General features: G+C 41.0%; 2 protein-coding genes across 3 annotated transcripts in view; one reads left to right on the top strand and one right to left on the bottom strand.

Annotated features, from left to right (window-relative positions):
- Positions 1–3,314: 3,314 nt before the first annotated feature.
- Positions 3,315–6,709, top strand: LOC140923226 (uncharacterized). The gene is made up of 2 exons (XM_073373309.1): positions 3,315–3,458; positions 5,485–6,709. The coding sequence occupies exon 2, from the start codon at positions 5,510–5,512 to the stop codon at positions 6,050–6,052; it is 543 nt and encodes a 180-aa protein (XP_073229410.1). The 5' UTR covers positions 3,315–3,458; positions 5,485–5,509; the 3' UTR covers positions 6,053–6,709.
- A 2,022-nt stretch (positions 6,710–8,731) lies between these two features.
- LOC140923116 (centrosomal protein of 41 kDa B-like) overlaps positions 8,732–11,143 on the bottom strand; it is a 16,491-nt gene continuing 14,079 nt past the window's right edge. For both annotated transcript variants that reach the window (XM_073373186.1, XM_073373187.1), the window contains one exon: positions 8,732–10,431. In XM_073373186.1, the coding sequence (XP_073229287.1) occupies positions 10,319–10,431 (113 nt within the window). In that variant the 3' untranslated portion in view covers positions 8,732–10,318. The remainder of the gene's footprint in view (positions 10,432–11,143) is intronic.

Raw genomic sequence — 11,143 nt, 5'->3', positions numbered from 1 at the left:
CTGCATAATAATTAAAAATGAACGAGTAGGCTAAAAAGTATCTGTTTAAACTGCTCAGCCCTTATTGTTGACAATTCAAAATGAAAATTAAAAGTGACAAGTACATGTCATAGTTGCCCAAATATTGTTTTGTTAACATTTAATCAGACCACAGACCTTAATTTACTTCAAGTAGGTGCTTTATTTGGTGTACGTCCTTGGTCAACATTTTAAATTGGGCACAATACCTGCTGAAAAGGAAGTTATTGAGAAATTGTTCTAAGAATTACTTAAACACTATTTTAAAAAATAGATGACTTTCGATACAGGCGTTTTGCAGCTAAGGCGGATCCATATGCAGAAATTATGGGATGCTACTTAATTAGCTAGAAAGCTAGTTTTGGGGTGGTATAATGTCTGGAAGTTAACAGCATTTGGCTATGGTAAAATCGTTGGACGGCTGGATGCACGTACATGTACGGTCCAGGCCGGACCTGTTTCTCGAAAGTCCCGATAACTTTTCGGCCCCGAAAAGCTGATTCGTATTTGTCGTGTTTGCATTCAAGATCAAGGTTCCAATAGTTTAGAAATTGATGTAATAAAACTATCAGTTAACGAAGCAAAATTGACTGGTTTGTGAGCTAAGGACTGTGCTACTATTCAACAGGTTTTGACTTAAAAATTTGCCTTCGGGGCCGTAAAGTTTCCGGGCCTTTCGGACTTTTTCCATAGATACAACTCGTATTCTCCTTGTTTTTCAAAGTGTCCCATAGTCTCGGTGTTAAGAGTTTTAAACCTCAGGAGAAAAAATGGTGGACGTACTACTTAATTAATGTTCTTTTCCTGGTTATTTTTAAAGTTATATCCCATAATTTGGGCATGAGATACGTCAAGTAACCCCCAGCTGCAAAGGGCATATAACCCAGCTAGTGATGTAACGATTAATCGACTTCTCGATTAATCGCGATTATGACCGTTGGGTTCGATTCACGATTCTTTGCTTCCACGTTTCGATATTGGTTCGGTTTTTGCACACCTTTTCCAGGGTGCCCTTAGTGAGTTATTATATTGTAAAATCGGAATCCAGAACGCTTTAAATTGTGCGTTTATGATTGACGGGCAAAGACGATAGCATTTCATGCGCCATTTTGTGTTGCCTGGTATAAATGCTGTCCTTCAATCACCCCTTGAGAATTTCCAAATAAGGCAAAAACTATGTGTGACACGCTCTTTGTCAGGTCCTCAAACATGGCGACGAACCAAGCGACTGTGAATCCTCTTGTCCCTGCTACTATTCTTAAATTGAGGGTTTAGGGTTGCATGTTGTTTACATTACGCGTCATGTTATAAGAATTAAGAAATATTTACATAATCGAATTGAAGTAATCGAAATCGAATCGAACGGCAAGGAATATGAATCGTTACACCCCTAAACCCAGCTTTCTCTCCCTCACCCTTTAGAATACCTCACACCATTTGGATATATAACGTTGCTTTTATTTACCAGAATATCTTTTACAAAGGGGTAAGATTCGTTACCTTTTTAGATATTGATAGTTACTGACAAATGAAAGAATAATAAACTTCCACGATGATTTGTAAATGTTCATCTGTGTATATATGTTTGAAGCCAAACGATTCAGGGCTGCAATAATTATTAAAGTTCAAATACTTTGGGCCAAATATTTAATGTCTAACTTTAAGTCGCGGTTTAACGAATCTTTGAACTTCCAGATCTCTTCTTTAGTGGGTTGTTTTAAGAAGATAAATGCTTTTCTAGTCTTCTCTATATGCTGTCCTAAAACTGTTCACAGTACATGATGTTTAGATAAAATCGTTGGGCAAATTGAAAATGACTTAGACCTCGGTTTTGTTAAACACTGGCCTAACTACATTTAAATATTTGCCCTTTGTCTTTACATCGTGATGACTTTTTTCCAGCCAAAATGAATTGAAACTCTTCTTTATTTTTCGCGTTAAGCACCATGGGTTGAGCAAGGTTTTGACGGTAAAAAGCCGAACTGAAACACACTTCCGACAGACATAACGGGCGACAGAAGTCATATCGCCTGCAAAGAGAGATGCACTGACAAATATTCTTTGATCTCAACCGATTTTCGCTCTTATTTTGAATCAAACCTCTATAACGTATGGAATGTTTCATAAAAACATGGACTGGACTGGAGTCAAAGAGTATTTGTCAGTTTTATCACTCCATATTTCATATCACTCCAGTACAGTCCATGTTATGTCACACGCCGTGATGAGGAACTGGATGGAGAACTTTGGACCTGTTTACCAGAACAGGTCGAAAGCGAACTGTGAGAAGCGAAGCAACTTAAAATCAACCTGATTCTGGTGGATCTTTACCACCAGCTGACAACTCTCAGCCAAAGCAAAAAGAATATTCCTATGTCGCCTATGTCCTGATCTAATAGGGAGCGGAGTAAAAGCAACTCCTGATCTGACTACTCATCAACACCTACTCCTATCACCGAGGCCACTGAGCAGTCGGTGCATGCTCCCTTGGCATCGATAAGCTGCGAGCAGTCAGTTTAACTTTCGTTAAAGGGACTAGCCTCCAAAAGTGATAGCCTGCAAGTACAGCCATCTCTCCTCACCCCTTACGGCTGGGGATGTTCCTGGGAAACCTCCCACACAGCAGTGAGGGCAAAGAGAGACTGCAGCTGTATTCACAGCAATCTTATCCTGATTGGTGCCTCGTTACTGCTGTAACTGTTTGACCAAGCACAGGCTCAGTCTCATTTCAAATCCAAGATGCCTGCAACAACTTATAACAATAATTATTGAACAATTCCACGGATACCTCACAAGATTGTGCAAGACAAAAAGAGCCCAAAATAGAGTAAGATTTCTGTCTGCTAAGAAGAAAATGCATTTAACAACTTTATTTTATATTGTTGTTCTACACAATGTATATGAACATCAAACAAAAGTAGCCTGTGACTTGATGGCTTACAGCTGCCAGAGCTCCTGTGGTAGCCAGCTTCTAATTTAACCGAAAGTAAAGAAAATTCAGGTTATTACGGAGAGTAGTTGATTGACAATTGGTCCAAAAATTATTACTTAACTGACATAAATATTCACCGAAAAATTAGTAGTTAACTGAGAATTGGTACCGCCTTTAGCACTCTCTGTCAAGCATTGCTTATCTTCTGCGATATCTTCTGTATGAAGGTGAACGTCCAAAAAATTGAAACACTGACTCTAAGCGATAGATCTTACGACCTTTTCAAGTTCTCCTCTAGCTCTTGTCCATGATTAAATAGTCAGTCTAGTTACTGATAGTTGCGTTATCCGTTAGCCTCGTCCCCACGGCTTTTCTGTGACACAATTTCGATCTCAGGTTTCGGCGCTTCTCTTTCGCTTTCACTATCAAAGGCACTTCCTTGTTTATCGAAGTATGGATTGAGTGATCCGGATCTATTAAGGACACAGTTCAACGCTTTCTAACAACAGTACGTATACATTTCTTTCCGATAATAGTGTTTGTAGTTGATAATTATTTCTTTCTGCTAATTTAATGGCGCCAGTTGAACTGTTTTTCTGCTCGAAGTCCAGTGAAGACAGTGGCATATAGTCCACTGGATCTGTATTGAAAGTAACCACTAACGAAGACCACCGGCTGAGGTCCTCGCGATTGCAGAAAGTCCGAGTCTCCGGAAAACTTGAAAGAATCCTGAATCCCTGATCTTGTTTTAGCTGGCAGCTCACAATTTTAATACCAGGCAAGAACTGATGAACGCAGCTAGCCTTTGACAGTTTTCGGTTCTTTAGAAACCCATGCTTGGCTTGTAATGTGTGTTTCGTTCTTCGCGATATTATTTAGCGAATTCCATGATTATCAGGTGTCTCCTCTTTGTCTGTGAGAGGTGGCACTCAGTACCATTCGGACTTGAATGCAAAGTTTCGTCGTTTGTCTTGGATACCGGACCGCACTATTACTGATGGAGACGGAATGATTACGGGCATACGTGCCAGTTTATTTAGTGTACAGTGCTTCATAGTTATTTCAAGGTCAATCTTTGCTTGTTAGCTAGACTGCCTGCAATCGATTTCTGTCAGTCCCTTTTGGGTCTACCTAGGGGAAGAAATTGGTCAACCTAATAACTCTAACCCTTTTTTTGAGAATCGGCTCGCGGAAATAAATTACTTGACGGACCCGTTTGCTTTCAAAGACAAAAAGTGAGACCGAAGGGGTGGTGGTGGGTGGTGGGTAGGTGGGGCCCGGGGGGGGGGGGGGGGTAACTCCCATATGAAATACTAATGGATCTACTGTTTGGGAAAAGGGAAGACCAATCTTTATATGACCCCAGAAATATTCCATTTTAAAACTTACGTCCAAATCAGAGCTATTTAATATCTGCTATTAAAATGGCAGTTTAATTCCAATAGAGACGTTGTCCTTGAATGCTTTTTGTTCGGTTCTATCTCCTTTCTTTTTCCACGAACAGCCCAAATAAGCAATACATGTATGGGTCAAAATGTTGGCGTTTTTTCCCGAATATCCTAAGAGATACCAAACTCTACAATTCACACACCTAAACAAGATGACAAGTATCCCTGCCCCTTTCATAAGGAAATTACCCACCCTCCCAAGGGACAAAACTCATTCACAATCTTTAGTGACTTTCATTTTTCTGGGAATTAAGAAATGCGTGCACTGTGAACAAACAAAAAAAAATTAGGCATACTTGACACGCAAATTTAACCAAGCGACAGTGCTGCTTTCACATGCGCAGCTAAAACTCAAGAAATAACCTTTATAAAAGACAAGGGAAACTCAAGGGAACTTTTTTTGGGCAGAAGTGCCGCGAAGGCTTTCAAAACCTGACCCCGTGAAAGACAAAAATAGTTCATTTTGCTAACTTATTTAAGACCAGAGACCTCATTTAATGACCCAGGTCTATTTTGTTTCGTATCCAGAAATAAGATATTTTTTATACTCGATCATGGAATTAGATTTTTTTTGGAAGAAATGGTTGGTACTACAAATGTAGACCGCTCATCACCAACCTTCACACTTTTTTAAAGACCTCCTTTTCAGAAAGACACCATGTTCAAGATGCTAAAAAGACCTGTTTAAGACTCAAGACCGTGAAAACTAGCCTGAATTTCATCCGATTACTTCGAGTCGTTATTATTCCCTCAGTTGTTGAGAGGAGAAAACGACTCGAAGCAATCGGATGAATTTCAGGCTACGTGAAAACCATACCCTTTTCAGCGTCACATACCCGTTTAGGCCAAATAAGGGAGTGTCCCCTTGCCTGGGTACTGGAGTAAAATACAACTTTGAAGCATTGTTACAGTGATTTTGTTGTTAATCAGTCGGGCTCCAGTCGTCTGGTTTTGTAGTTTCAAGTAGCCCAAGGCGATAATAGTACTGACAAGAACTGGGTGAGTGACTTTTCTGATAACATTACCCAATATTCAATGGTAATCATCAACTGACAGAGGCGCATATTCTATTCATTTTCATTCAAGACCGCACCTTGAACCTCACACAATCATGGCATTTATCGGACAAAGACAAGAGGTTGGCGTAAGAGAAATCGGCCGAAGAGTCACCGTGCCTCAGAACTCAACAGCAAGATTGATGTATTACCTAGACTGTGTGGCAGTGGTCATTGAGCTGGACAGTCCTAATTTGAGAAGACTGAGAGACTACACAAATTACTTTCTGCTAAGCGATGCAGAAATAGACGCACTGTTGGCTCTCGTCATACTTTTCAGCCCAGACGAACTGATAGGCAGGGTATTTTTCCCGAGCGAAGACTGTGGAGGATTCAGTAACCAATTCTTTGAGCTTAGTGCAGTCTCTCATATGTTGGCTGTGTCAGACAACATTATTATCGGAGGAGAAAGGAGGCGAGTAGCCAAAGTCATGCTCTTTAAGAGAGCGTGGATAGACACAAATTATATTTCACCAATCAGATCATTCCAGAGTCGTCTACGAAGGATGGCGCGTGGTTTGCCCGGACGTGCACCTTCGGACAGGGATCCGCTTCTACCAAGTACTTCTCCCGTTATTTGTTGTTGTAATATTTTGTAGAAATCAACGCACTTATGGACATTTATGGCTTATGCCATACAGCAGGCTTGACAAGCAATATAGAAATCCAACCGGATTATAATACAATTTGTTTTTGATCACCCTGCGAAAAGAGTCTCCTTCGATCTTCCTAGATAAAAATCGAAGCGACTCTGCTAGCAGGGTAGTTTTTGATTGGCTTTAGTGGCCATTGTATATCGACCATCGTATAGCAGACAAGAGCGAATTCCTGAAGCAGCCATAAATTACTATCCTATCTTTTTTTGATAAATACTCCAAGAAAATTTATCACCTTGAATCAGTATTTTCCTTGCACTTGTTCGATATTTAGCAATTTTTAGATGAGGCTAAGTGAATAATTCTTCAGACCATACAATAGCCAAATCCAATAACTGTTTTATTTTTCAACGAAAATAATTCAATGATTTACTCTTTATAGCTGATTATGAAAAATTAGCCGGGGAAATTGAACCAATAGGAAACAGAAATATTTTGAATAAATATTAAACGAAATTACCTTCGCTGGCTTAATTAATTATTCTTTGGCTTGGAAAACCATTTGTTCCTAGGGTGGATTCATTTGCAGCAAAAACAACGGGACCTCTCCTTTGCAAAACAAGAAAAAAAAGCCGAAGGTCGATAAAGAAGGGGACATCGTGACAAGAGATTTTATCTTTTGTAATGTGAAAGTTATTAAACCACATACTGTTTACATACCGTAAATCCTCTATTGAGCCCCCCGGGGGGCTTATTTTTTTCAAGGACTTTTGAGAGGGTGGGGGGCTTAATAGAGAGGGGGGGGGGGGCTTAAAAGAGAGGGGGGGTTATTTAATTTAGCGAAACGCATCACCTGTAGCAAAAATGCCGTGGTATGAGACAGAGTAGACTTACGCGTTGTACAATTAAAGTCACTGTCAAAAGCATTTAATTCACTTGTGGGAGCCTAAAAGTAACAAAAACAAAATTCTTATTCTTCAAAATGTTCTTTCAGCCTCATGTTCTTCGGTAATTTTTATGAGAATGGTTACTCGTATTGATTTGTCGTACACAACTTACAAACGAAAATCTCTGGAAAACTCCTTGTGGTTCCCGGGCGGTATACTGCTTTGTCTACCGGTAAGAAAATGGTAACAATTCTCCACAGAGAACTAGAGCGCAAAGTTGAGAAAGTTAAGCATATGAAGTTGGAGGTCATGCGGCCAAAGACCAAAAACAATATGAACTTCCAGCCTGAATAAACCACTACTGATCCTGATAACTTTCCTCCTCTGAAAAGGGGGGCTTATTAGAGAGGGGGGCTTATTTGAGAGGGGGGCTTAATAGAGGATTTACGGTAACAAATGAATACAGGATTTCGTTCTGATAGCTTTAGACTAACACAACCGAAAACATGCAATATCCCCGAAGTAACGTATAACTGAGTTACACTGAGTCTGTCTACAAGGGTCACGCACCAGTCGCCGTCTTTTTCCACTCCTCCCTATTTCCTTTCGTTTTACAACACGCGAGAGCAACTCGTCGCGCAACAATTTTCGTTCTTTCAGCTGGGTTGCAGAAAGCGATATATCCATCTAGTTTGTTCGACAAACATTGTAACGAACCTAAAACAACAAAAATTGTTGCGAAACAAGTTGCCCGCGCGGGTGCCAAATTATCATCATTCAGACAAATCTTCAATTCGTAATAATGCTCGAACAGTTGGGCATTGCCGCACCGCTCAAAATGCGAAAAAATAATCGATTTTGAATCTTTAGAAATCGCATGCGCATGTGTATTCATTACTTCAATCTAAGACCCCATTTACACTGTTCCGGACAATTTTTTTATCTGTGCAAGCCGTCTACACGGAACCGTGCAAGTTCCGTTACAGTAGCACTGTTTACACGAGTCCGTACACATTTTTACCACTCTAATGCTTTTTTACCAACGGCTTTTATTTGCACTTGGTTTAGGTGTTTACACGATTCCGCGTTAAAGTGGAACGGTACGGTACCAGCCAAAAATTTTAACCTACTTCCGATCAGGTGAAAAACCTGCACGCTTTGCCGCTCAGAAAAATTGCACGGTTCCGCGGGTCCCGTGTAATCGAAAGGCGGATCCGTGCACCTTTTTTCCGTTCAAACAGTTGTTCGGGCCCGAGTAAACGGCACGGATTTGAAAAGGTACAAATGGTGAGCGGTTTTCCTCTGAAAATATGAGGCTTGCCACGTTTTGCCCCATACTGGGGAGCGAAAGTCTTGTATGGAGAAAAGTTAGCCCCGCTAGGAGAGTGACCTTACCAACCATTTTTTTTTCTTATGTAAACTTGTTGCCAAGTTGTGTAAGGAATTGTAGGAAAGGGTGGCCATTTTGGATGAGTGGCAAATCTACTTAGGGGGCGGGGGACGGTTGGTCTATTTTTCTGGGCTCCCTTTCGCGATCCGCCATAAACCCCACGCGGGCCGCTCGGAACATATAAAACCAAGATGACCGCCTGTATCGGTAAGCGCTAGATCCTGACGATCTTACGAAAAGATAGGGGACTGTGAACTGTCTAGTAGAATTGTACCAGAAAGTGTGAATCACATGCAGAGTTGTTGATTCGCTCTGATTCGCTGTTGCGTGACACGTCAAACTCCCAACTGTTGTCGTTAGACAATCCATTTTTCCGGGAGTAAGTTAACATGGTTCCAAAAAAAGGCATTTTTAAACGAGAAAAACTTTATTTACAGCAACTAACTACGAAAAAAATATAATTAACATAATTCCAATATTCACATTTATAAAACGTTTTCTTTCACTCGTGCGTGTTATGTTAAAAGCACAGCCTGGTACCAGGCTCCTTAGTGGAGAAAAAGGGAAAAAGCCAACTAGGTTACCCCACTCCCCCTGACTTCCCCTTTTTCCAATTCCTCGCGATATTCAGCTCCCATTCCCCCAAATGGAACGCCTGTTTACAGAATTACATGCAAAAAAGTGGGGAGTTTTTAGTTAACCTTTTCCAGGCTCCAAGATAGTAGTGAAGTCGTGCAGTATAAAGTGCTGCGAAAAACGTACGCGTCTTATCTCGCTTGGCTCAATTTATTTTCGCGACATCTCTACCATCTGAGAGCCTGGCACAGGCTAGTTTTTAGCAAGGAAACTCAGCATCTTGCATGGTTAAGGAACGAAAGGGAAGAAGTTGCTGTTAATTTCGAGATTTTTTACATTGTTTTTGCTTCTTTCTAAGATGATCTGCCCTAAAAGTAGTCGGTACATATCTAGCAGGATTTCGAGAGCTAAAAAGCGCTTCGTCACTGTTTTTTTTTTCTCTTAAAAAATTTAGCCTTACTTGGTAATTTGATGGTGGATCTTTAAGGTCGTGGAGGAGACCTTCCTTCCCTACTAGCAGAGGCCTATTTCCCCTTGTCATTTGCTGGGGCAGGCAGGAGGAAAAGAGACCTCTTCCAACCCTGGCAACTGTCTTTGTTTAGCATGCGCCGGCGTCACCAAGCGACCCGCCGCTCCATGACCAGTAGGAAGACTCGCAAATATTTCTCTCCCGTTAAGAAAATGAAACAAAGCTTAAAAACTGGTGGTTGCTTATTTTTTTAACTTTTCCACTGTGTAAGTTTTTCGTTTTAGAACTCCAAAAGGTACGCTCGCACAAACCATGTTTGTTAAGTTGTGAAGGCTCATGAAAATATCAGCGGATATTACTATTAACTCATGCACACGACATAGAGGGCTCAACAGTATGTCAGCAAACAATTTACAGAACATGCGCCGTGATCGAGCCGTCCAAGATCAATAAATCAAAGACACTTACGACGGTTGGCATAGGTCACTTTTCCTCCTGGCCGCCCCAGCGAATTTATACAAGTGAAAAGAGGCCTCTACTATCAGGGAAAGAACTTCCAAGATTAAACTCATAAGGCAACATTTTGCTTGTGCTTCATCTTCTCAAACCCTTTTATGTTTTGGAGGCGATAAGCTCAAATTTTACAGGGCTGTAAGCTGTTAGTTAACTAATAAACAGGAGAGGCTTCAGAATAAGTGATCAAAGGATCTAGGGTTACAAACTGTTGTAGGATCGGGGAGAGAGAAGTGCGGTGCACGAGATCAATTGAGTTTGGTGGCAACTTAGTCCCAAAGCCAGAACGTGTACTCAGCCCATTAAAGACGTTGACGTCTGGACCGTAATTTGATCGGTGATGTCAACAACTCACACGCAAACATCGATAACCCATCTTCCGGCAGCATATAAAGCCTGAGTTGGTATTAAGCACTAGGCTGGTGTGACAGAAGTTATTTCCAGTGAGGTTTGCTGCTGCGACTTGTTGCTGAGCTGGCAGAAGTTGAAGCTCTGCTCGCTGCTGAAGATACACCTGACCGACTGGTCATCCGGGAACTTTGACGACCTGGAATACGGAAACATGCACGTGAAGTAAACGTACTTTTGTTTTCATTCCTTTTAAATAGAAAGTTTTCATCGACAAGAAAAAATTTCCTCAAGTAAACTGGAAATCCTGACAACTTGTTCAAAAAATGACGCGCAAGCTTTTGAATACTTGGAAACTTAACAAGGATGAAACGATAGTTTTGGGGAGTCTTAAGCCCGAAACTCTTTAAAAATATTTGCAGCTCGTCCTTGTTCTTCTCATCTTTCCCCTGGCTCCACCATACCATGGATGCGCTTATCAACGTTTTGTTTTTAATCTGCACTTATTACCCCTTTGTATAAGCGAAATTAAGGCCGACGTGGCTCCGTAACCGACAAGACTGTTTGACTCTGGCGTCAAGCGCCTCTCGAATGTCGCCATATTTATAAACCATCCGGAAATTTGGCACACGAGTTATGTACGCATTTTACTAATATCCGCTTCTCTCGTCAAACACAAATTGTTAGCTGTTTTATGCACGACGAAGGAAAACTTGTTAAGGCCAAGGGGTATTCGTCAAAGAAAACTCTAAATGCGGCTAAACATGTAACTAGATGTAATTTAGGGGAAGCTAAACTCGAAACAATGCTGGCCAGCAGTTTCGCTTGTAGCAGATCATATTCTGCGGGGAAAGCTCAGGCAAGTTGAACGGTGATCACTTTACAGGTGAAATCAAATTGCTGAGTTTCAT

Source organism: Porites lutea, chromosome 13 (genome assembly GCF_958299795.1).
Source record: "Porites lutea chromosome 13, jaPorLute2.1, whole genome shotgun sequence".
Lineage (NCBI taxonomy): Eukaryota > Metazoa > Cnidaria > Anthozoa > Scleractinia > Poritidae > Porites > Porites lutea.
The sequence above is the reverse complement of the archived record's forward strand: the minus strand, read 5'-3'. Positions and strand labels throughout refer to the sequence as shown.